At 44.8% G+C, this 27,467-nt stretch overlaps 1 protein-coding gene across 1 annotated transcript; it reads left to right on the top strand.

The window, feature by feature from the left end:
• The first annotated feature begins 3,661 nt into the window (after positions 1 to 3,661).
• Positions 3,662 to 21,561, top strand: PCBD1 (pterin-4 alpha-carbinolamine dehydratase 1). Its single transcript, XM_030203412.1, has 4 exons — positions 3,662 to 3,762; positions 14,767 to 14,898; positions 16,263 to 16,343; positions 20,080 to 21,561. Exons 1-4 carry the CDS (start codon positions 3,760 to 3,762, stop codon positions 20,176 to 20,178), a joined length of 315 nt encoding a protein of 104 aa, XP_030059272.1. The 5' UTR covers positions 3,662 to 3,759; the 3' UTR covers positions 20,179 to 21,561.
• Positions 21,562 to 27,467: the final 5,906 nt, after the last annotated feature.

Raw genomic sequence — 27,467 nt, 5'->3', positions numbered from 1 at the left:
GGGAGATAGGCACGAGCCGTCCGAGAATCCAGCAGAGCTCCTATGAATTCGAGTCTCTGCACTGGGAGAAGATGGGACTTTGGGTAATTTATCACAAACCCCAGTAGCTCCAGGAGTCGAATAGTCATCTGCATGGACTGTACAGCTCCTGCCTCAGAAGTGTTCTTCACCAGCCAATCGTCGAGATAAGGGAACACGTGCACTCCCAGCCTGCGAAGCGCTGCTGCTACTACAGCCAGGCACTTCGTGAACACTCTGGGCACAGAGGCGAGCCCAAAGGGTAGCACACAGTACTGGAAGTGACGTGTGCCCAGACGAAATCGCAGATACTGCCTGTGAGCTGGCAATATCGGGATGTGTGTGTAGGCGTCCTTCAAGTCCAGAGAGCATAGCCAATCGTTTTCCTGAATCATGGGAAGAAGGGTGCCCAGGGAAAGCATCCTGAACTTTTCCTTGACCAGATATTTGTTCAGGGCCCTTAGGTCTAGGATGGGACGCATCCCCCCTGTTTTCTTTTCCACAAGGAAGTACCTGGAATAGAATCCCAGCCCTTCTTGCCCGGATGGCACGGGCTCGACCACATTGGCGCTGAGAAGGGCGGAGAGTTCCTCTGCAAGTACCTGCTTGTGCTGGAAGCTGTAGGACTGAGCTCCCGGTGGGCAATTTGGAGGCTTCGAGGCCAAATTGAGGGTGTATCCTTGCCGGACTATTTGAAGAACCCAACGGTCGGAGGTTACAAGAAGCCACCTTTGGTGAAAAACTTTCAACCTCCCCCCGACCGGCAGATCGCCCGGCACGGACACGTTGATGTCGGCTATGCTCTGCTGGAGCCAGTCAAAAGCTCGCCCCTTGCTTTTGCTGGGGAGCCGTGGGGCCTTGCTGAGGCGCATGCTGCTGACGAGAGCACCTCCTGAAATGGCTTGGCTTGCTCAGGAGGGAGCTTGTCCACCAAGCCCGCTAACTGCCGCACATTGTTCAGCATATGGATGCTCGTGTAGAGCTGGTAGGACTGAATCTTGGCCACGAGCATAGAGGAATGATAGGCCTTCCTCCGAAAGGAGTCTAAGGTTCTGGAGTCTTTGCCCGGGGCGCCGAAGCATGTTCTCTAGAACTCTTAGCCTTCTTTAGGGCCAGATCCACCACACCAGAGTCGTGAGGCAACTGAGTGCGCATCAGCTCTGGGTCCCCATGGATCCGATACTGGGATTCGATCTTCATGGAATGTGGGGATTAGTTAGTGGCTTGGTCCATTTCGCCAGCAATGTCTTTTTTAGGACATGATGCATGGGTACTGTGGACGCTTCCTTAGGTGGAGAAGGATAATCCAAGAGCTCAAACATTTCAGCCCTGGGCTCGTCCTCCACAACCACCGGGAAGGGGATGGCCGTAGACATCTCCCGGACAAAGGCCGCGAAAGACAGACTCTCGGGAGGAGAAAGCTGCCTTTCAGGGGAGGGAGTGGGATCAGAAGGAAGGCCATCAGACTCCTCGTCAGAGAAATATCTGATGTCCTCCTCCTCCTCCCACGAGGCCTCACCATTGGTATCAGACACAAGTTCACGAACCTGTGTCTGAAGCTGTGCCCGACTCGACTCCGTGGAAACACGGCCACGGTAGGAGCGTCGAGAGGTGGACTCCCTCGCCAGCACCGGCGAAGCTCCCTCCGCCGACGTCGTCGGGGAGTCTGCCTGGGAGGCGGCCGTAGCCGGGGACCTCACCTCGGGCAAGGGGCCAGCCGTCGCCTCACTCGACGGTATCGGTGGCGCAAGCACCCCCGGTACCGGAGGAGAAGGGTGCAACAGCTATCCCAGAATCTCTGGAAGAACGGCCCAGAGACTCTCGTGCAGAGCGGCTGTGGAGAAAGACTGAGAAGCCAATGCAGGTGTCGATGTCAGAGTCTGTTCCGGGCCTGGAGGCGGTTCCAGGCTGTCCAAGGGGGAGCGCATCGACACCTCTTGAACAGAGGGTGAGCGGTCCTCCCGGTGCCGATGCCTACTGGGTGCTGCCTGCCTCGGCGACCCAGAGCTCTCGGTTCCGAGACGGGAAGGAGACCGATGACGATGCTTCTTTGATTTCTTCAAGCGAAGCATGTCACCGGAGCTTCCCGGTACCGACGAGGAGGATGTAGAATCCAACCGTCTCTTCCTCGGGGCCGAGGCCGAAGAAGGTCGATCTCGGGGGGGCTGTACCGCAGGAGCCCTCAGGGCAGGGGGAGACCCACCCGAAGGCTCACCGCCACCAGCAGGGGAATGGACAGCCCTCACCTGCACTCCAGATGAAGCCCCACCGTCCGACAACATCAGCAATAGCGGAGGTCCCGGTACCACCGACGTCGACGCAGTCTTCCGATGCGTCTGTACCGACGATGCAGGAGGTAGAAGCCTCAATGCAGTCGATGCCGATGTCGAAGACCTCGATGCTGTCGACGTCGATGCACTCGATGCGCCCCGTGCTGTTGTCGTCGAAGAGCCCGAGAACAACGCGTTCCACTGGGCCAATCTCGCTACCTGAGTCCTCTTTCTCAAAAGCGCACAAAGACTGCAGGCTTGCGGGTGGTGCCCAGCCCCCAGACACTGAAGACACGAAGCGTGCCTATCAGTGAGCGAGATTACCCGGGCGCACTGGGTGCACTTCTTGAAGCCGCTGGAAGACTTTGATGACATGGGTGGAAAAATCATGCCGGCAAAATCAAAATTCGCGATGATGACGAAAGGCACCAAAATTAAGGGAGAAAAAACGCGTGCCGAGGCCAAATAGGCCGGTCCCGAAAGCGAAAGGAAACTTACGCGGGGGAAAAAGCTGGAAACACGGGAAAGGGGTAAAGACCAGATCGGTCTCTCTTTCTTTTTTTTTTATAGCGAAAATCGCGAAGACGCGCGAGGTCAACTTGAGGGGCACGAAACGGCGGCAAAACATGACCGTCCCGAGCGCGGACAAAAGAAGACTGACAAACACGAGCCGGTTCGGGCGGGAAGACGGCTGCACATACGCGGTGCGCATCGGCGCGCGAGGGCTAGCAAAGGCCTTTGCTAGTGAAGTTTTCCGATTGGAGGGGGCTGCCGTGGACGTCACCCATCAGTGAGAACAAGCAGCCTGCTTGTCCTTGGAGAAAAAAGGTATCATCTTATTTTCTTTTCCATGTTTTATTTTGTTTGATTTCTATTGATAACCTTTAAGAGTGGACTAACACGGCTACCACACCTCTCTACTTAGAATATCAAATAATCACAATTGTTTTTATTATCAATTTGTTGTTAGTTGTATTTTTTTATTTATTTACATTCTATTTAATTGAGGGGGAGAGCCTCTTACATGTCACAGCTTAGGGGCCACAGTATGCACAAATCCAGCCTTGGCTATGGATGATAAGGGAAAGGGGGGAAATGGGACTTGATATACTGCCTTTCTGCGTTTTTTGTAACTACATTCAAAGCGGTTTACATATATTCAGGTACTTATTTTGTACCAGGGGCAAACGAGAGTTAAGTGATTTGCCCAGAGTCACAAGGAGCTGCAGTGGGAATCGAATTAGGTAACTGGCAAGGCTCAGGCTGTGATAAGTCTGGCTGTGGCAGCTCATTGTTCCCCCTCTCAGGCTCAGCTGGGCGCAGCAGCAGCAGTTTCAGTGGGTGTGTTGAAGTGTCCGCCACTCCCCCTTCATGTTAGCTGGGGTTTAGGAGCAAGAGCGAGCTGAACAGCATCTCTGCCTCAGTAACCGAGGGATCCTGCAGAAGCGGAAACCCAGGATAGAGCACAAACATGGTAAGGAACAGACAGGGCTGACTAGTGGAGAGGGTGGCCTGTGAAATGGAGCTATTCCATGGCATGGTACCTATAAAATTAAAAACAAAAACAAACCAAATTCCAGCCATTGAGTGTGTGTGCTGGTAGGCAGGCAGTACAGTGAGAGAGAGAACGGCCTTTAGACCTCTAGTTAATGAATAGCTAAAGTGAATTTGTGTGTGTGTTAGAGTTACAATCATTGTAAGAGTTGTAAACCAGAAATATTTTCCTCTTTCTCCCTGAGGCCTGAGACACAAAATTTTAAAAGCTGTTTGCAATGTCTGTGCACACAAATTGCAGTAAAAGAAACCTTCAGCAACTGTCTGATTTCTCACAGATCATATCAAATAGGGGAGGGGGAGGGAGGGAGAGGAGCAGGTCTTTTATAAACCAAACCAATATATTTGGACCTCACTTTCTCTTGCCAGTCATTGCTTAATGCTGAAATAATGTTAGTTTGAAATTAGGTGGTGCCTCCAAACCATTATCATCAGCATTTTGGACTCGGACAGTAAAACTTGAGAGTACTGCTTTATAATTAATTAGGTCTTAATTCACAGAAGAAATAAAACATCTCAGCTGCCTATGTGTACACTTGTTCTATGATTTCCAAGGCACTGATTATACTCTATCCATCCTCATAGTATATTTACTATTTATTATTCACCTCGAAACCCATTTTCATAGCACGCAAGTCTCAGGGACTTTCACTTAGTGAGTGCTTCAGATTACTAACTGCTGTCTTAGGATAAAAAAGATCATGTGGTCTTCCTAAACCATGGCTCTTGCTTCATTTGTGGAATGTGTGCATGTAAAGGGACAGAGTTTACTAAATTAAAGCATATCTGACCTTTTGTATAAGCCACTCATACAGTCTCACTCTTGGCCTCTTTGAAGGACTTTGACAGTAAGTCATTATTACATGTACATATAGTTGGGTTTGATAGACCATTTCTTATCCTATGTTGTTTGGGATTTCGGTAAACTAGAAAGCCCAGAATAATACCCTGAAGATTTCTTCCATATGCATGTACCATTGTGAAACACATGTGTGAGGGAAAGCACATGGAAGAAATTATTTTCCACTTCCATCATGGGAGAATGGGGACAGACGCAAGAAACATTTTGCAGCACATGGACACTGGATAGTTTTGGAGCTCTGCCACCTGGCAGAAAGTCAAGTTATATATCAGTTGGGTCTCTAATGTATGTGTGTGAGCGAGACATAGAAACAAATGTGTGCTTTGAATAGAGTGACAGATTGAGATTTTCACAGCATTTCAGCAAAATGATGAGAAATGAACAAGCAACTTGCTGAGATAGTTGCCACCTGGCTCCAGTTTTTAGGCCAGGTTCATTGAACCTTGGTTTTTACCCCACTGTATGCCTGGACACGTAGTTCTCATTTCCCTGTAGAGAAAAAAAAACAGGATTGCAGTCATAAGTCACACCGGTTCGGCCCCAGACTCCAGCTCACACGCCAAAGCCCCTTCCTCTCACACATTTGTGGGATCCAATACCAGCACTTTCTTCCTTCCTGTTCCCTGCAGCACTGCCCTTCTTCACTCTTCCAGGCCGTTGGCAGCCTCCGTGTCAGTGAAGTAAGCACGTTGCCTTCGGCGGCCCCGGAAGCTTTCCCTCTGCAGTGTCCCTCCTATGTGGGGACAGGAAGTTGTACCAGAGGGAAAACTTCTGAGGCTGCTGATGGCCCAGAAGAGTGAAGGAGGGCAGCACTACAGGAAGCTGGACTCTTTGCATAATATTAAAGCCTGACTGAAATTCAGTTTTGGTTCTCCAAAAACAGCTGTCTTGGTTTTCTTCGGTTCAGCAGAAAATGATCCCCAGGTTTAGGTGGTTACCAAACCTTGCACTCTTGCACTCTGGCACTCCAGCAGCCCCCCCTCCCTTCATTATGCTCCTTCTCCCTGCTTCTCACCTGGCAGAACTTCCTCAAAGAGAGGTCTATCTCCCATGCATGCTCTCCCAGCACGAGGTCCAAGGGAGGATACAAGTTTTTGCATCCCACAGATACTGCCTGGCTGCTGCAAGGTAGAAAAGTCTCCTCCTTGAGGAATCTCTCACCAACGGTGAAGTACCTGTAATACAAAGCCAACAAAAATAACTCAGAACCTATAGAGCTAATTTAACATAACACCAGTAACTTACAGAAGTAACACAAAGACCCTACTTAGGAAAACGCAACACAGTAAATATTGCAATCAGACCTAAAACATCAATATGCCTATTAGGAAACTGAACAAACTGAATTATTAGAGATGTTTAACTAGAAACTCCATGCAAACAGAGTACCTGGCCTTGGTCACAAAGACTGAACACAAATAGACCCTTGCTAAGTATAGAAAAAGTGAACACAAAGTTAAAATATGAATATATAGACAAAACTTAAATTTAAACCCCAAGAACCCACACTGCAGGCAGTGTAGCACTAGAGAAAGAGAAACGGCACCCTGCACTCTGCAAAATATAAGAAAGCAGTATAAATTTACCATAAAACTGATATTTTCCATTCATTTTATTAAGAATAAAATACTTCTTTCTACCTTTGTTGTCTGGTTCTTTTGGGTTTGTTTGTTTTTTTTCAGTCATGTTTGTCCCAGTCTCCAGTTTCTTCTTTCCTCTGTAATTTCTTAACTTTCATTACAAGATCTCCAGTCTAACTACCACTACTTCTCTCTCTTCTTGTCTTCTTCACTTCCAATTTATATCCATCTCTGACTTGGTATTCAATACTGAAGAGTCAAAGAAACTGAAACAAATCTCTGTAAAACTGGAAGAGGTGATCTGGGAAATTATAGATATCGGTGCCGGCCAAAATAGTAGAGACTATTATAAAAAAGCAAACTTATTGAGCATATACTTAGGCATGAATTAATGAGACAAAGCCAACATGGATTTAGTCAAGGAAAATGTTGCCTCACCAATCGACCATTTCTTTGAAGGGGTGAATAAACATGGGGATAAAGATGAGCTGGTTGATATTGTGTATCTGGATTTTCAAATTCATTTGACAAAATCCCTTATGAATTATTCCTGAGGAAATTTGATAGACCAGGGCTCAACAAACCCCAAGCACCGGGTCACCATGGTGACTGAAAAATTGGGCCTGGCGCATAGGTTTTGCTGGACTACCACAAGGCAGCAAGCAGCTCCTTTTGAGCTGCAAAAACAGCACTGGTTCAGCTCACTCTCTCTTCCCCTCCAGCACAAAGCCCACATGGCAAGAAGCAGAGGAAGTGAACCGCAGCACAGCGAGTCACTTTTCCTCCTATGCAGGCTTGGATTCAACCGCTGTGCTGCGGTTTACTTCCTCCTTGCTAGGGGAGCTCAGTGAGGGAGTGGAAAAGAGAGTGTGGAGACCAAATGGAGAAAAATATGATCCTGACAGTATCCTCTAGCTGTGCCTTGGAAATCAACTGCTCATGTTTGAGAATGGTAGAATAGATAATATTTTCACAGAACCCTAGTCCAGGTTTATGATAGAGCTCACAAAACTGCTGAAAAACTAGCATTCAACAGTACTTTCTAACGCTATCATGTTCTCAAGGATTGAAGAAGAACACCTCTAGGAATGTAAACCTATTCACCTATTGTCCTACTGAACACACTTCGTTTCTTCACCACCTGCTAAAGAAAGTTGGTGAACATCAGAAGCTTTCCTTTGCCATGCGGCGTACCAAAACTCTGAAGTACAACACCAAGACAACATGCTTGTGCTTCCTCCTTATCAAAAGCCATAGATAGAATCAGATAAATTATCCTTGTGTAAAAGGAAATGAAACGAGGATAAGGCGGGACAGTTTATGATGGGACTTTGACCAGCATGTTAACTCGGATCCTCGTGATGAGAGACATACATGAAGAACTTGCCAAAGCTAAAACAGAGGACTCGGAAGCCAAATTATCCGATTAACTTCAGTGGGCTAGTTATTGTTGCCTATCCTCTCTTATACTCCTCCCTCCCCAATACACATGAGAAAAAACTGTGAACATATTAGGGCTTCAGGGGAAAAAAAAAGTTGTTACAAAGGTGATCTTTGCAACTAATACATTTGAACTACAGTAGTTGTGGAAGCCAAAATCTTTTTAAGAAGGAACTGAAAAAGGAAGGCTAAATATTTAAACACCAAACAGTTGGGGTGAACTACCCTGATTTTCTGTGAGCTGTATCACTGTATTTTGTTGAGCGGGAGTGGGTGCACACAGGGTGGGGAAATAAGGAAATGTATTCTGTAAATTCTTGTATAGTATGCAGATGTGATGAGGTGATGTAGTACATGATTTCTAGCCTGCTCAGGAGAGTCTGAAGTATAGCATGTGAATTTGAACAGTACCATGCTGCAGAGTGAGAAGGGGCCAGAGCAAAGGTGAGTGTGCATTGGGGGATTGGGGGTGAATCATGTGCCATGGGGGAACTGGAGGCAAAGAAAAGGGGGTGAAAGTGTCATGGGGGATTGGGGGCAGAGTAAAGGGGTAAATGTGCCATGGGGGTAAGAACAGCAAGCTGAAGGCTAGTCATGGGGGATATGGTGGGGGGAAAGATACAGTGATAGTTGTGGAGATAGGATAGGGAGAGAGCCTTCTGGAGTTTTTTTTCTCCCCATCCCTCAGCCTTCACTGTCCTTATGCTGTCCCCCTGACTCCTACAATACCCCCCCCCTTGTCCACACTAAGGTATATTCCCCCTCTCCTGTCCACCCCCAAGCCCCATGACACACAAGACACATACCATCTTCCTTTCTCCACCCCCAAGCCCCATGACAAAACACACACACTATCAATGTTTTTCCAGCCTCCACCCATGACACACACACACCATCCACCTTTCCTCAGTCCCCCCGCCCACCTACGAGGCAGACAGACACACACACATTCTCTCTATCCAACTTTTCTTCCCCCCCCCCCCCACCTATGACGCACACACATACACGAACCCCATCCATTTTTCTCCACTCCCAGCCCTCCCCACTCCTTTGGCACAGACCACAGCTCCCCCCCCCCCCCCCCCCATGGCATACACCACTTCATCCAGATTTTTTCCAGGCACCACCACCTCCCCCCGGCTCCCTCCCTGCATGCACATCAATCCAGCACAAGAAGGCAGGATCAGTCTTAGCAATTGCAGGGCCCTGTACAGACCAGTTCAGTGGGGCCCCCTGCTTCCTATCTCCGCCTCACCTAACCCTGCCCTTTTTGACAAGATGTTTTAAAAATTTTTATTTATGAAATTTCAAATAAAGACAAATGAAAAACTAATTCAAGTAAGCATAATGCTGTCATAGGAAACTTACTGCCACCTATTTTGTAAGTTGTATGGGCTCATGCAGTATCTGTGTGCTAACCAGTAAGCATGCAGTAATGTAGATGTGCTAACTGGTTAGCATAGGAACACCCATTCTCTGCCCGCGACACGCCCACTCGAGTTATAAAATTTTTTTTAGCACACGCAGATTTCAATGTTCAACAGGACACTTAATTGCATCACATGGTACTCCGTTATTTGTTGTATTAGGCATGCGTTAGTACCTAATGCAGCTTAGTAAAAGGGTATCTTAATGTAATAAAAAGGTTTTTGATTCTGTGAGCTGATGATTAAAATCTTGAGGCTACTGTTGGCATGGAAATACTTCCAATAAGATTGGTCTATTAGAAAAAAAATATCTTCAGGTTTCATAACTGTAATTCTCCTCAATGTTGGATTTTTTTTATTGCCTTTATAAAATAGGCATAGACTAATTATGCACTTTGAACTTTTTATAAGATCCCTCTTATGAAATGCTTTATGAATCAAAACAACCAGTCCTTTAGTGCAGAAAACTTATCAACTGTTATTTTGTCTTTTTTGACATGTACTGCATGTTTTCAGCACTCTAGGGCCCTTTTATCAAGCTGCGGGAAAAAGGGCCTGTGCAGGCATCAGGGGCTGTTTTTCTCATGCGCCAGGGCCCTTTTTACCACAGCGGGAAAGAAAGCTCCCAGCACACATGGCCATGTGGTAAAAGAACTCTTAGCACTTGGCTATGCAATGGGGAGCCCTTCCACCCACTGAGGTGGCGATAAGGGCTCTTGCGCTAACCCGACAGTAACCGGGCAGTGCACAGCGATGCCTGATTACCACCGGCAGTGCAAGCCATTTCTGGGGGTTTTCTTTTTTCCCCCAGAAATGGTGCGTGCTCAGGACAGAACTACCGCCGGCGGCCTCGGGCCGTTGGTGGTCCTGAAAGAGTGAGCGGTAAGCCTGCATTGGGCTTGCTGCCCCTCTGTAAAAGGTCCCCTCTATAAAAAAGAAAACTGCTCTGAAGTCCTTGTTTGTTTTTTGTGTGGCTAGACAGCAAGATATTGCATCAGTCTCTGACGTACTTGCTAGTCAATCGCTTATCCTGTTGCCAAGATACCTAGAATGAGCTTATCATCCAGTTATCAGTGAGGCTTCTATGAAGGGAAAGGCAGTGACCAGCTGCACAACTGCTGTGTTTAATCTGAATCATCTAGCTTTAATGCATTAAAATAAAAATAAAAAAAACAGGTCTTCTAACCTACAGGGCTATATTTAAAGAAAAAAAAAAGGGCTGTCAGAGCAGCCACATGGTGAGAAACTATATCAGAAATTAAAAAAAATTATAGGTGATAGCGATAAGTTGTTAAAAAGCAGGATTCCTATGTTTTGTTGCCTCATCTTTCTTCCAAGCGTTTTGGTCCTGCTTTCCATATTAGTCTTGGAATCGAGGGCCCTAATATATGGTGACATCTTCATTTCACAGTAAAGGTATTTACTGTGGTTAAAATCTCTTATTTCTTTTATTAAATCTTATATTCCGATAATTTCACAGTTCAAAACAGATCATTTCAATGCATATATATAAAATATAAAACAAAACCCTATCAAGTAAGCTGGCACCATGCCTATATTGGTCAGGCACTTATACCTTATGTACTAAACAGCATTCAGGCCCAGATTTCCAAATAGATAACAGAAGCAATTGCTTATAACGCAAAGTTAACTCACCTGTAGAAGATGTTCTCCAAAGGATCCAAGGATTCTCACAAGTGGGCGGCATCCCCCAGAGGAGCCCCGGTGCGGATGCTACCCAGCATTCCCAGAATCTTAAAGAACCATTGGTAGGCCTGTACCACGCATGCGTGAGAGTGCCTTGCCACCTGCCCGAGTTGCTCAGGACCTGCAGTTGGATCAAAAAGCAAAAAGGATGCAACTCCTAGGGAAGGTAGGAGTGATTGCGAGAATCCTTGACCTGATGTCCTCTGAGAACACCTGCTACAGGTGAATAACTTTACTTTATCCGAGGACAAGCAGGCCATAGTTTTCTCACAAATGAGAATCCCTAGCTTGATGAACTTCCTTCAAATAATTTTGAAAATGTAAGATCAGTGAAAACAACAAACAACGGTCAGTAGGGATTCACAACGGCAAGGCCAACCATATCCAATTATTCTAACAACAAAGCAGTCCTTTTGTGATGGTGCAGCCTGGAACAGAAAAGAACGGACCTAGGAAGGTGGAGATGGATTTTAGATCCCAAACAAATTTTGCAGAACTGTCTGTCCAAACTGGCAATCATGTCGGGTATTCTGCTCCAGGCAGTAGTGGCATGTGAATGTGTGACTGAAGACTATGTTGCAGCTCTGCAAATCTCCTCAATGGATGCTGATCTCAAGCAGGTTACTGATGCACCTTCAGCACAGCCTGGGCATAAATGAAGGAAATGCAGTCTGCTAGCCAACTGGGTAAAGTGTGTTTAACAATGACTGTCCCCAACCTTTTTGGGTCAAAGGAAACAAAAAGCTGGATGGACTGTCTGTGGGCTTTAGTTCACTCCAGATAGGTCAAGGTTCATTTGCAGTACTTAGGTGCACTGACAGATAGATGGACGCTGCTCTGCAGGCAGGATGAAATGTAGGGGTCTCTTACTAAGCCGTGGTAGCATTTTTAGCACATGCTAAATGCTAGAGATGCCCATAGGAATATGGGCATCTCTAGCATTTAGCATATGTAATCATTAGCACATCCCAAAAATGCTACCACAGTTTAGTAAAAGGCCTTCTTATTAAACATTAACGGGGCAGTGAATGATGACGTTTGTGCCGGGGGTGGAGCAATCAGCAACAGTATAGAGGGGCTCAGGGGAGTACACACCAGCCAGCAGTCTGAAAAACAAAAGTACAAATTCACAAATAAAAGATAATAGTCACAGAGTAGCAGCAGTACAATAAAGTTGTCCACTTTCAGCACAGTTTCATCGATGTAGTTCACACCTTGCTCACTTTCAACCACCCTAACTTGGATTGAGGATTCTTTACCAGGTCACTTGGCTCAGCCTTATCCTGCTTTTTCTCAGCCACCAAAGGGGCAGTTCTCTCACAGGCACTGACCTTTCCTTGGTAGTTGACACCAACAGCAACACCTCTTTCACAGACTCCTACTTCCCTCTATGGCAGCATCCAATACTCTTCTCTTTGGTGTGGGCCTAATTCAGTACCCAACCCTCACTGACACTGTGACTGGAGCTCTGCGTCCCAGCTGACAACTTGGCAGAAAGAGAAAAAAAAGATAGATTTGTTTCCCTCCAAAAACACTGCCCTGATTACCTTTTGCAACTCACCTAGCTCATCTCCTTACAGTAAATCCAGGTGGAAAATTCTAGACTTGGAAACTGGCAGAAAGAGAAAAAAAAAGAACAATTTGTTTCCCTCCAAAAACACTGCCCTGTATACATTTTGCAACTCACCTAGCTCATCCCCTTGTTCTCCTTACAGTAAATCCAAGTGAAAAATTCTAGACTTGGATATCTTCATGCAGAGGTCAGGGCAAGTATTACCCCTGCAAGTATCTAGTAGGACACTTAGAGGGGCATTTTCGAAAGGGACGTCCTTGTTTTGATTTGGATGTCCTCACAAAACGTCCCCTATCCAGGGGCAGGGAAACCCGTATTTTCAAAACAAGATGGACGTCCATCTTTTGATAATAAGGTCAGGGATGTCCAAATCCTGAAATTTGGTTGTCCTTAGAGATGGTTGTCCCTAGACATGGACGTTTCTGATTTTCAGCGATTTTTGAAACCAAGGACGTCCATCTCAGAAACCACCAAATGCAAGCCATTCGGTCATGGGAGGAGCCAGCATTTCTAGTGTACTGGTCCCCCTGACAAGCCAGGACACCAACCAGGCACCCTAGGGGGCACTGCAGTGGATTTCATAAATTGCTCCCAGGTACATAGCTCCCTTACCTTGTGTGCTGAGCCCCCCAACCCTGCCCCCCCAAACCCACTACCCACAACTGTACACCACTACCATAGCCATTGCGGGTGAAGGGGGGCACCTAGATGTGGGTACAGTGGGTTTGTGGTGGGTTTTGGAGGGCTCGCTGTTTCCTCCACAAACGTAACAGGTAGGGGGGTATGGGCCTGGGTCCGCCTGCCTGAAGTGCACTGCACCCACTAAAACTGCTCCAAGGACCTGCATACTGCTGTGATGGACCTGAGTATGACATCTGAGGCTGGCAATCAATATTTTGAAAGATATTTTTTGAGGGTGGGAGGGGGTTAGTGACCACTGGAGGAGTAAGGGGAGGTCATCCCCGATTCTTTCTGGTGGTCATCTGGTCATTTCAGGCACCTTTTTGTGTCTTGGTTGTAAGAAAAACACGACCAGGTAAAGTCGTCCAAGTGTTCATCAGGGACATCTTTGTTTCTTTCAATTATGGGTTGAGGACGCCCAAGTGTTAGGCATGCCCAAGTCCCGCCTTCGCTACGCCTCCGACACGCCCCCGTGAACTTTGGCCGTCCCTGCGATGGAAAACAGTTGGGGACGTCCAAAATCAGCTTTTGATTATACCGATTTGGATGACCCTGGGAGAAGGATGTCCATCTTCCAATTTATGTCGAAAGATGGACGTCCTTCTCTTTCAAAAATGAGCCCATATGTGACCCCTTAATCATACATGCTTTGATTTTAGATTGAGGGGATAATTGCAGCTCAAATGGTAGTTTGTTGGGGAGGGGGGGAGAGAGAGTAGAGTGAGATTACATGTTGCAGTTATCAATAGAAATCAAACAAAATAAAACATGGAAAAGAAAATAAGATGATACCTTTTTTATTGGACATAACTTAATACATTTCTTGATTAGCTTTCGAAGGTTGCCCTTCTTCGTCAGATTGGAAATAAGCAAATGTGCTAGCTGACAGTGTATATAAGTGAAAACATTCAAGCATTACTATGACAGTCTGACAGGGTGGGAGGATGGGGGTGGGTCGGAGGTATGCATGGGGACATCAAAGCATATCATTGATATTCTCACAGGATGGGTGTGGATAGGTGAGGGGTGGGGTGATCAACAGAGACATACAGCTTTATGGTTTATAATGGGTTAGGAACCCCAGATCCTTGTTAAGTCCTTTCTGTTGGGTGTTAAAATATTCAATCATTCTGACTTCAAAGGTCTTACGTTCTTGTATGGTTTTAAAGTTACCTTTCAGTATTCTCACTGTGAAATCACTGGTACACTGTCCTGGTTCTGTGAAGTGCTGTCCTACCGGACTAACACGGCTACCACACTCCTCTACTTATAATGTTGCAGTTATGAAGTATAACAATATCTGAAATAATTAAATTGAGGTGTTTTGTTTTACTGAAACAGAAAATAGTTTCTGCTATTTTAAATGCTTTCCCATTAGAACCACAAGAAAATTCTGTGCTTAATATTAAATCCCAATAAATAAATGCAATAAATTATGGGAACCGCAAATTAGAATTAGGATGTACTGGTAATGCTGGATAGAAAATGTTACAGATTCTTTGTGAATTGCATCAGCAGAACTGTGTAGAGAAAACAATTTTCTGATATCGAGGAATACTGAAGGTGAAAATCAAGGTACCTTGGGCAAACTATGTCCTTGCTTCATCATCAAATCAATCCTATCTTTCTGTTTCTGTTGTTTCATTTGATACAGGCAGGGAAACCACACCGGCTGAGCCCAGAAGAAAGAGACCAGCTGCTGCCTAACCTGAGGGCTGTGGGATGGAATGAGATTGAAGGGAGGGACGGAATTTACAAGGAATTCGACTTCAAGGATTTTAATCGGGTACAGTATGAACTCCTTTAACTCAACAGCAGGCTGGCACGTGCCTGGTTAAAAGGCAGGGAGGGAGCTTGTGGAGTTTTTAATGTTCATCAAATTACAGGATGTGAAAGAAAATGGGAGGGGGGGAACGGAACTTCATATTTCACTTATTTTCAGTATTTTAATTGCGCTCACATAGAACTAAGGGTATCCTTTCATTGTCTTTTCATTTTTCAAAATGCTTTTTACTGAACATAGTGTTTGCTTCTTACTCAGCAGCCAGTAGGATGGGGTAGGGGAGTACTAGTATCTTAATTTTCTTGCTATCATTTCATTTCAGATGTAGAATTATGTTGCATGGACTTAAATTCAAAAGGGGGGTACTTGAGCTGCATGTGTATTTGCCAGCACATACAGTGGCAAGTAGCCAGTTTGCAAATCATGTGTGAAAAATCAACAGAGGAAGATTGACAGCTTACAAGTGTATAGAGGAGTGGCCTAGTAGTTACAGCATTGGGCTTAATATCCAGGGGTTCTTGGTTCAAATCCTGCTACTACTTCTTGTGATCTTGGGCAAGTCACTTAACCCTTGGTTGCCTCAGGTACACAATCAGATCAAAATTAGATTGTGAGTCCTCCAGGGACAAGGAAATACCTAATGTACCTGAATTAACTCACCTTGAGCTACTACTGAAAAAGGTGTGAGTAAATAATAAAAAATATACAACCGTTATGTGATTTATTTTGCCCCAAAAATTGTCAGGGAGAGAAAGACATTAAAGTATGCCAGTGTTAAAAATCATGAAGAAGTGCAGAATGCCAGATTCAACTCTGGCCACCATGTTGGGCACACGGGATGGACTGTGCCAACATTTACTATGTTGCTTATTTTTGAAGCATATGGATGTTCTAAAATGCTGAAATGGATGTAAAACATCCAAATCCCAATTTTGCAAAAGCAGGATTTGGACATCTGACACTGCCAATAACTAGGGGGAGTGTTTTGGGCGGGACTAGGAAAGGCCCAAAATCAGGACGACCAACAGCAATTAACAAAGGGAAGGAAACGTCCATGTCGAAAAAGAAAGGCGTCCTTAGTTCGACCCATTTCACTCACATCTAGGGTATTAAGGGCATTCTGAAGAGTTGTTTCTGTATATTATGGCTATACATATGTATTTTTGGGCCCTTTTTAAAGTCACCATTTGCACATGGATGTCCTTTACATATGTAAATGCTAGATTTCCACATGCAAATTATGAAAAAGGCTTCTAAAACAATGTCATAGATTAGCTGCCTTACCCTTTCTATTCAAAAGACTCTTCAGTATCTCATGAATCAAGTATAATGCCAGGTTTGTGACATGACTTCTCTATGGTTTGAAGGCTTTTGGATTTATGACCAGAGTGGCTTTACAGGCTGAAAAGCTGGATCACCACCCTGAATGGTTCAATGTTTACAACAAGGTAAGGCAAAGTCGATGTAGAAAACCTTGCATTAGAGATGTGCACTGAAGCTCAGCATATAGTTTCCTAATATAAGCATAAAGAAAAGGTTTTGCACCCCAATGCAGTAACCAACTGGTTTGGAAATAAGTCGTCTGCAAAAGATGTAGGCAAATATGGGAAAGCACACCAGAAGTATGCACACATGGTGCTTTGCAAGCAGCAGCTATATTTTTATGCACAAAAAAATGATCATCAATAGCCTAACAGTTAGTGCAGTGCGTGAGAAACTGGGGAACTGGGTTTGATTCCCACTGCAGATCCTTGTTTTCCTAGGTAAATCACTCAGGGGTCCTTTTACCAAGCTGTGGTAGAAAGGATCCTGCGGTAGCCCCTTCCCCCCCTCCCCCCCAAAAAATGGCCACGTGGTAAGATTACTCTTACTGCTTGGCCATGTGGTGGGGAGCACTTATCGCCACTCATTGAGGTGGTGGTAAGGGCTCCCGCAGTAACCCAGCAGCACTGCCTGATTACTGCCGGGTTAGCACTGCGGTAAATATTTCAAAAATATTTTCCAGCACTCTGGAAATGGCACGTATGTGAGCCGGAACTACCACCGGCGGCTGCATTGGCCTGGTGGTGGTTCTGAGTTGCCACGCGGCAACCCTTTTGTAAAAGGGCCCCTTAACCCTTTGTTGCCACAGGTACAAAACTTAGATTGTGAACCCACTAGAAACAGAGAAAGTACCTTTATCTCATAACTGTAAACTGCTTTGGTTGTACCACAGAAAGTCAGTATATCACATTCATGATATGTGCATGTGCTGGACTGCTATTCTTCACATAAATATGCAGTCCAGTGCTTTATCACAAAAGTTTCCTAAGCTGGAAACGAGCCTTGTATGATGCCCCCGACCCACCCACTGTGCTGCAGCCACTGCAGGGGAGACAACAAAGAGCAATTTTTTGTACATCCATCTCTCATATACTCTTTGACACTGCACTGCCCTGCTTTATCATTCATAAGTGCAGCACCTTCTCTCACCTCTTTATTCTCTGATGGTTTTCTTTTCATTCATGGACTTCAACAAATTAAGAAAAAACATGGGGATCCTTCTTGCTTGCAGAAGGAAGATGACACAGGAATGAAATCCCCATTAAAGCCAGCCACAGAATGAGCTAACTTTTTTTATTCCTCCTCAGAATTGGCATTAGGAAACCCTGCAATCAGCCTTCCGGTTTTGTGTGCACTTCTGCGCATCCGGGTTTAATAGCTAATACCTAATCCTATATAATAATACTCACCTCCAACGTTCTGAGCCTGGCTGCCTGTGTCCATAACTTTGGGCTCTGAAGCCCCAGCTGATGTTACGACGCATTACGCCGAAAACCCAGGGGACGTGATCAAGTTGGAATCTGTTTGTGTGTGTGCGTCAGGCGTCAGACGCACGAGCACAAACTGATTCAAACTTGATCACGTCATTCCTCCACGCCGCGCGGCCGAGACTTCGGCTGGCAGGGGTTGGGGTTTCCCGCCAGCACAGGTACGTGACAGCGGCTGGGGAAGTTTGGCAGTGGGAAGGGGGGCTCGAGAGGGTCGTGACGGGGGGGTCCAGGGGTCAGGAACTCCGAGGGAGGTGGGATCTGCAAATCGGAGGGAGGGAGGTGAGGTCTGGAACGTGGAGAGAGGGAGGGGTCTGTAATTCGGATGGAGGGAGGGGGGTCTGGAACTGGTGGGGGGGGGAGTGATGGAGGGGTCTGGAACTGGGGGGGGGGGGTGGAGGAAAACCTTGCTAGCGCCCATTTCATTTGTGCCTGAAACAGGCCTTTTCTACTAGTAGCTAATATTGTAGAATTCTGTGCTTGTCCTTATTTTACTGTTTCTTTTATTGTGTATGTTGATTTGTGATCCACCTCATTGGGATTTAAATAAGCTATACGCTGAAGTCAGCACAAGTGTCTGTGCACCATTAGCTTTTGCGCAAAACATCCTTTTGCATTGGGTGATGCAAATTGTGCATAGAAACCCCAAAGTGTTCTATATAGATAAGTTAAGAAGCAGAGCTCTGCACTTCAACTAACATTATCACAGTTTTATGTTGTTTAGAAATTTTGATCTATATTTTCCATTTTAGCGGAATTGGAACCTGCATTAAATAACACACTTTAATAGGTGTTAGCACATGGTAATGCAATAACAAATTTTAGTAAATCTAGCCCTAAGCATGGCTATAGCTAACTAGTTTAGGAACATTTTACATTGCAAATATGTGTGGCTGATCATTTGTCCAAGATTATCTAAGTTGTAGTTGCCAATCGTAGGTACACCATGGACAGTACCAACTATTTCAAAGTACATGGTTTGAAACACTGGTCTGGTTTATCTACAAAAAACACATGTATACCACCTTCAGAGGGGTTGTTCTAGAGTGGCAAAACTGAGCACCTTATAAAATAACAATTGGGTCCACTTTCATGGATATGAAAATGGTATATCAAGATTTCTTAAACTATTAAACTATCTGACAAGAATCCAATTGACTTCCCCTGGACATTCCCACCAGATACAGGTACCCTCCTGCCCACAATTTCTCCAATATTCTTTTGTCTCCCCTGTTTTCCACTTTTTAAAAATTTGTCTGGGATCATAAACATTCTATGTAATATTTTATATGATGAAGTTTGGAGAAACACTCGCATTCCCTGTCACCTGAAACCCCCCCTCCATTTCTTCTACCCCATACTCTCTCCCAAAATTTCAATGTTTACCCCTACTACCATATCCCTCCCTTAAGACCTCAAGCAGTCCTGACATTAGGCCTCTGCCACATTTATTTTTCCTCGCCAAGATTTCTAACTGTGTCTCATTCACCTCCACTCTTTTTCGTAGTGCATGTGTCTTTATCCAGTGGCAAATTTGCCTATAATTATATATAACCTCTTTGACTGAGTTCAGATTTTTCCTTTGGCTTCTCAAAGCTTTTGACATTAACCTTTAGCCCAAGCCTCTCTCCTAACTTAGTTAAGCCTCTTTGCCTCCACTCTCCAAATCTCAAATATTCCATCCCCAGGGAAGCATCTTCATTATAACAAATTGATGTTAGACCTAATATAATCTCTCCTTTTATTTTATCCCTCTCTTTTACCTACAACCCCACTTTCAATTTAGTAAATGGATTCTCTTAACTTTTTAACTGTCCAGTTACAAATGGTAACAGGACACTGTAATGTCCTCTCAGGTGTACATGGTTGTAAGTTGTTGTTTTTTTTTTCTTTTATGGTAGTTACTGAGGCACAGCTGCAGAACAATCATAGAAGCAGACACATGGACTTGACTGCAAGTTTCACGTTTGTGTCATCCGTTTTGGCTGTGTTCTCTTGTGCACATAGCAGAGCCCTGACTGTGGCCAAATATGTAGCTCACTCAGTTTAACCATACTGTCTGTGGCACTGGTGTTTCATTCCCTCACAAATCCTGCTGCTACAGGCTTCAGCACTGCAGAGCATCCACCACCACCACCCCTATCTGCTCACACCCCTGGAGTTTTAGTAGTAGCAGCAGCAGCACAGACCTGGCTGCAATTTTGATTTTTGATAATCAGCTGGGGGTCAGGAGAACGTTTGTGTTAAAAAGGGGGTCCTATTGGATAAAAGTTTGGGAAACACTTTGCTATGCTAAATTTCAGAATTTGAATATTTCTTACTATTCCCAAAAGCCTAATTGAATGAGTAACAATTGTCTGTTTTTTTTCTTTAGGTTCATATAACTTTAAGTACACATGATTGTGGGGGCCTCTCAGAGCGTGACATCAATCTGGCCAGCTTCATAGAACAAGTTGCAGCTTCACTGTCCTGAGGAAGCCACTAACTCTGCGAACTATACCTAAAGCAGGGAAGACTTCAACAAGCAACACAAATAATCCCTTTCACCTCTGCCTTCTTTAATAATAATGGAATAACTTCTACCCAAGTTTATCCCTCTTGAGAGATAATCCCAGCAGAAAACAGTGTTAGCCTTTTGTCCAGTAGTATAATGCAATCTTCTTCTTAGGGTGTCTAGAATCAATCAGCTTAATTTTGATATGCAAACTGAGAGCCAGCCAACATATAATCCTGTCTTTTGAGCAATCCCTTTACAAGTATTTTTAGCCATATACTAATGGCAGGTTCCAAGAAGAGGTTGCTTAAGCACCTAAAATAAATCTAAATCTGCTTTCCTTGGCCATCAGAGGGTGATAGAGTTGCTTTATATAAGCAGTTTCTTTTGTGCCTATGGGCCAATATTTGCTACCTAGATAAGTGCTGTTAACCAGGTTATTCAGTGGCATGATACAGCCAGTTGAAGGAGTTCGCCTTGGAAACAGAAATAATTTTTTGTCAGTGTGACAGTGGCCACTATTGCAATGATGATACAGATTATATAGTGTCACTGACTGGGATATTTAGTGGCATTATGCAGATAGTGCCACTGAATATCATTACAGTGTCGGAGCAGTATGGGGGTGAAGCCAGACATTATCCAGTTAGCAGCAATATTCTAACATCAAATCTAACCTAACATGATTGTTTCTATTCCGCTTAAACCATGACAGATCACAAAAATAAATTTGGGCCATAATCCCAAGAGATAACAGCATAATCATCGGAAACTACTTATAGATTGCTTATCTATTAGACAAATAATGTTCAACTAGATAGGATTTCACACATTTCCTAAATATATAGTAGATTTAATCGCTCTTAGGCTGTGCAGTAGTTTGTTCCACAGGTCGGGGACCAATACCTATAATATTCAATCCACTAACAAGGTAACTATCCAGATAACGTTGGGAGAACAGAAAAAACTGTTCTGGTTAGCAGACTCAATATCACTGCTATCTAGATAGCACTGGCACCAACCACCCTATCCAGATACCAGCACTGAATATCTGGATTTTTTTTTCTATTATGGTGGCCGGCATTTTGTAAAATGTCGACTCCTGTGGCTTTGTGTTGACCAACTAGTTTCCAACAGGAAGAAGGCTGAGATTACTGTGTATGTGTGTCTGTATCTTCACCTCTCCACCCAACACACAGGTATATAACTTTTGTGTTTAGTGTGTTGCATGTCAGATTTTCAATCCATCCAGGTAGAGGGTAACTGAAATTTTTTTTTTCCCCCAGCCAAAATAGAATCTGCGGCTGAAATTCACAGCCAAAGCCAAAACTGATCATTCCGGCCCAGCCTGTCCCCCAAACATGAGTAGCCCCTTTCCATACCTCTCTTGGGCCTACCTTACAAGCCCTGCTATAGGTCACATTAGCCAGTTTTACAGTGGAGATGGCATGGGCAGGAGTTACTGGGGATCGCTCCTACCCCAACTACGTCACTGGATCACCAAGGCTCGTAGGTTAGGTTTGGAGGGGGTGGGGGGAGGAAGGAAGGAAGGAATGTGCTCCTGTTCTGAGGGAGGGATCTTTTAGTTTTGTATGGAGCCTTTTGTTTGTCAGAAAGTGTGTATTGTCTCTTAATGGGGCTCCTAATGTTGTCAAATGAGTTCTTGATGTGCATTTGCTTAAACACTTAGCATATTCACTGTGGTTGATACCTATAATTTAATGCATTTCCAGACAGTATTAAATGTTGTTTTTTATTATTAGTTAATAATGTAATACAATCATGATCATGTTGGAGGTGTTGACACAAAACAAAAATAAACTGATTTAGGGGCCCTTTTAGTAAACTGCATTAGGCACTAAAATGTGGCTAACACAGCTTAAAAGGGAGTGAAGGAGTAGCCTAGTGGTTAATGCAGCGGACTTTGATCCTGGGAAACTGGATTCAATTCCCACTGCAGCTCCTTGTGACTCTGGGCAAGTCACTTAACCCTCCATTGCCCCAGGTTACAAATAAGTACCTGTATATACTATGTAAACCACTTTGAATGTAGTTGCAAAAACCATAGAAAGGTGGTATATCAAGTCCCATTCTCTTTCTCCCCTTTACCTTGGGAAACACTCAGGCATCCCATGGTACATTTGACATTTGCACGTCCAAACCTCAAACACTTGCAAAGAATTTTTTAATTTTTCTATGGAAGGGCATGTTGAGGAGAGGAGGAGAGTGGATGTTTGTATGCTAATCAGTGCATCTACATTACTGCGCACTAACTCATTAATGCAGGATTAGCGTGAGCCCTTACCTCCTACAAAATGGGTGGCAGTAAGTGTTCGCATGCTAATTTTTGTTAATGACCACAAGTTAATGGCAACATTAGTGCATTGTCATTAATTGAGAAATAGAAAATCGGGCATTTTCTGACTGCAAGAAAATCCTGCATAAGGGCACACCAAGGCCCACTTTTCCCCGCAGCTTGGTAAAGGGATCCCTTAGTAATGGAAATGTAAAGTAATTAACAGAGTGAAGTGAATACTGTGCCTTGTTTCTCTTGAATAAAACATACAGGATAATTTTTGTGTTTAATTTTTCTCAAAGCAACAGAAAGCTGTTTTATTTTTCAAATTATGTTCTCACACATTCTGAAGTTGGAGAAAATTAGCAATTTATGTTTAAACACATATGTTTTGCAAACCTCATCCAAGGATCCTTTTACGAAGCTGCAGTAAGCGCTAGTGCGCGCTTATACAACTTAAAAGGGATTACCGTGTGAGGTCCTGCAGTAAGTCTGAAATCAGTGCAGTAAAAAATGCTTTAATTTTATGGCAGAAGGGGCATGTGGGGGGCAGAGAGATCAGTTAGCACACCATCTAACTAATTAGAACGTGAACCCTTACTGCCTACAAAATATGTGTCGGTAAGTGCCCATGTGCTAATTTGTTGTAACATGTGCTAATGAAGAAAGAAAAGTTGACTGAAAATTGATGAAGTTGTTGCATATTTATTCCCCTGAGGAATCCCGGAAAAGTTGCAGGTGAAATGGGACCCTGTTGGGTTCATCAGAAAAAGATAAGTATGCCTGTTTATCTGCATGAAAAATTGTGTGAAAAAAAATAAAATAAATGGACATTGCATTTTGAAGAACTGAAAATTAAGAAGTTTTGGATAATGGTGAATCCAAGATGGCGGTTTGACCTGTTGTGAGTGATGACTCTGCCTCTTACCTGTCTTTATTCCTAGGAGATGCCGAAGTGCAGGGAAGGTCGGCTGCCATGGTTGCCTCTAGCTGGCCCTCCTGTTCAGGTGGCAGGTTCTATGGATTCATTTGTGCATAGCTCCGGTGCTGAATAGGTCGGAAGGTGGCATGCTCGCGACTCCTAGGGTGAATTGAGACCCCAGAGTGACGCTTGTGCTGGATGTTACTCTAAGCCCCGACCATAGAGCACCTCCCCCGCAGCCACAGAGTGCCAGCTCTCTGTTGTCGGCATCTTCCTCTCTGCAGCCAGGAAGTGCAGCAGGGTTGGAATGACTTGAGGCTCAGATACATCCTACGGAGGACCTTGGGACTTCAGGTTCTCTGAACTCCCAGGTAATTGCTCATGGATCATCTATTCCTGCGGGAGATTTATTGGCGACAGTTGGCGATTTGAACGCTCCTTTTTTTATCTGCTCAGAAGGTACAGACTCCATTTTTCCTACTTTTTTTTAGACCGTCTGAAGTCACCCTTGATAACTTATGGGCCTTAATTGTAAATCTAGGTAAGGCTTTGAGTCCCCAGATTCAGGATTTGGAGAAACAAACACAAACTTTTGAAAGAGAAATTGGAAATAGCTGATTCTAGCATGAAAAAATTATCTGAGAAAATAGAGACACAGGAGAAAGAACTTGAAAAGGTCCAGGAAATTCAAACTACTTTGATAAAAGATGTGTGAATATGAGCAGAAAAGTTGAATCTCTTGAAAATTATTTGAGAAGTAATAACCTACACTTCCTGACAGTGAATCTAGTTTCTGTTTTTTTTAAACACAAGAAGTCAACAAAGGGGAAGAAGAGGAGGTGCCAGGGGAACATTGAGATCAAGGGGCAGGATGAGAACAAGGAACCCCCAGAACAAGTGGTAATTAATTTATCTAATAGATGTTTGACAGATGATGAAGTCCACCTGTTATCACTGGGGCTATCATTTGTTCCCTCAACATGATTTGATATGTTACAATTCAGATTAGATCTGGAAAGATTTTGTAGGGCATTATGGTTAAAGATGTATTATTTTGATAAATCAGTGCCTGACGATAGAACATTGTTGAGTCCACATTCCACCTGGACAACCCCAGGTACACCTCCCCAGTTAGAAATTTTCAAGCAAAGGGTATTAAATGAAGTAAACTGTTGAGTTGAAAAAGGGAGTGTAGGCTATAATAATTTACCAAGAAATTTAAGAACTGAGTCTGTGGCGGAAGCGACTCTACTCGCAGAGTTGGAATCTGGCTGACAGAAAATTTGCACCTGCGCGAGAGTGTGGGCCCGGTGCGTTTGGAAGAGGCCCACCGCCTGGGAAGAAAAAGGCGGGAGACAGTAGACCCAGAATAATAATAACCAAATTTCATAATTACTTACACAAAGCAGATGAGACACTATAAGCTCCACCAAGACTCTCTGACTTATGATGGAACCCCAGTTTGCTTGTTCCAAGATTACTCAGAGGCACTACAGGAGAAACGCAAAGCCTTTTATCCCTTAGGTGCAATGCTGTCAGAGTACAAGATCCGCTTCCAGTTCATCTATCCAGCTGTCTTTAAAGTGTTTCACCAGGATGTATAGAGTACATATGATAAGTATGAAGCGGCCTGAGATCATATCAAGAATATAGTGGGAAAGTCACCATCTACATCTTGAAGCTTATTAGGACAGATTGGAAATATAATATTAGTATTTTGGAGCCTTGCAGAATCTTGGAGGCTTATCAAATAATAGTGAAGACTCTGGAAACATTCTATTGGGAAATGTGAAACATATGTTCTCCAGGACAGCTCCTAAAGAGCAAGGTTAGCAAGTATGTAAAGTGTGCTTTTTTTTTTTTTTTAAACAGAAATGTGTATTTGTTAAGTATCAGCAAAGTTTGGATTACAGTTTTTCTTATTAGATTCCTTGTTGTAATTATTGTTCTCATTTCATATCTTGGAAGTTAGTAGAGTGATCAGCTGTCTCACATCTAACATTTGGGTGTGATAGCACTGTCAGAGCGGATTGAGAGGGAATCATTGGGATGGGGAGGGGGGATTGTGTGGTTCTTTTGGGTTTTTTTTTATGTGTGTGTATATGGCTCAGCGCTATTAAATGGGAACTGTATATGTGATGGATGGGACTAAGCTCTGGGGGTGGTGCTGGGCATCTTGGGAGCTCTTAATATGTGGCAGATGACCTTCTTCCACCCAGATGGAGATATATGACAGGTAGACAAAGTGCAAAAGATCAACCTTGAGTTCACGACCAAGCCACCACCTCCTCTTCACCCTTTAACCCTCTCCCTCAACCAACCTACCCAGGTCTCTTTCTCCTCTTTTCCTGAGATCACCGAGGATGAAACTTCCCGCCTTCTTTCCTCCTCGAAATGCACCACCTGTTCCTCTGATCCCATCCCCACCAACCTACTCAACACCATCTCCCATACTGTCACCCCCTCCATCTGTCGCATCCTCAACCTCTCTCTCTCCACTGCAACTGTCCCTGACACCTTCAAGCACGCCGTTGTCAAACCTCTCCTCAAAAAACCTTCACTTGACCCTACCTGCCCCTCCAACTACCGCCCCATCTCTCTTTTACCCTTCCTCTCCAAAATACTTGAGCGCGCCGTTCACAGCCGCTGCCTTGATTTTCTCTCCTCTCATGCCATCCTCGATCCACTTCAATCCGGTTTTCACCCTCTGCACTCGACAGAAACGGCACTCTCTAAAGTTTGCAACGACCTGCTCCTGGCCAAATCCAGAGGTCACTACTCCATCCTCATCCTCCTCGATCTTTCCGCCGCGTTTGACACTGTCAATCATGATTTACTTCTTGCCACGCTCTCCTCTTTTGGTTCCAAGGCCCTGTCCTCTTCTGGTTCTCCTCTTATCTCTCCCACCGCACCTTCAGGGTACACTCCCATGGATCTTCCTCCACTCCCATCCCACTATCTTTTGGAGTTCCCCAGGGATCTGTCCTTGGACCCCTTCTCTTCTCAATCTACACCTCTTCCCTGGGCTCGCTGATCTCGTCTCATGGTTTTCAGTATCATCTTTATGCTGATGACACCCAGCTGTACCTCTCCACACCTGACATCACCGCAGAGACCCAGGCCAAGGTATCGGCCTGTTTATCCGACATTGCGGCATGGATGTCCCAACCGCCACTGAAGCTGAACATGTCCAAGACCGAGCTCCTCGTCTTTCCTCCTAAACCCACTTCTCCTCTTCCTCCACTCTCTATCTCAGTTGATAACACCCTCATCCTCCCCGTCCCATCTGCCCGCAACCTCGGAGTCATCTTCGACTCCTCCCTCTCCTTCTCTGCGCATATCCAACAGACTGCCAAGACCTGTCGCTTCTTCCTCTTCAACATCAGCAAAATTCGCCCTCTCCTCTCTGAGCACACCACCAGAACTCTCGTCCACGCTCTCACTACCTCTCGCCTGATTACTGCAACTTACTCCTCACCGGCCTCCCACTCAGCCATCTATCCCCCCTTCAATCTGTTCAGAACGCTGCTGCACGTCTTATATTCCGCCAAAAACCGATATACTCATATCACCCCCTCTCCTCAAATCACTCATTGGCTTCCGATCAGATATCGCATACAATTCAAGCTCCTCCTCCTTACCTACAAATGCACTCGATCTGCGGCTCCTCACTACCTCTCCACCCTCATCTCCCCCTATGTTCCCGCCCGTAACCTCCGCTCACAGGACAAGCCCTTCTCTCAGTACCCTTCTCCACCACTGCCAACTCCAGGCTCCAATCATTCTGCCCTTGCCTCACCCTATGCTGGAACAATCTTCCTTTACCCATACGCCCATGACCCCTCCCTACCCATCTTCAAATCTCTGCTTAAAACTCACCTCTTCAATGCTGCCTTCGGCGCCTTACCGCTCGAGAAATATAGAATGCCCCAATCTATCCACCCTATCAGATTAACTGGTCACTCGTCCTCTAGATTGTTCACTTGTCTTTAGATTGTTCTCTTGTCTTTTAGATTGTAAGCTCTTTGAGCAGGGACTGTCTTCTATGTT

This window comes from Microcaecilia unicolor, chromosome 5, assembly GCF_901765095.1.
Source record: "Microcaecilia unicolor chromosome 5, aMicUni1.1, whole genome shotgun sequence".
Taxonomy (NCBI): Eukaryota; Metazoa; Chordata; class Amphibia; order Gymnophiona; family Siphonopidae; genus Microcaecilia; species Microcaecilia unicolor.
This window is presented reverse-complemented; position numbering and strand designations above follow the sequence as displayed.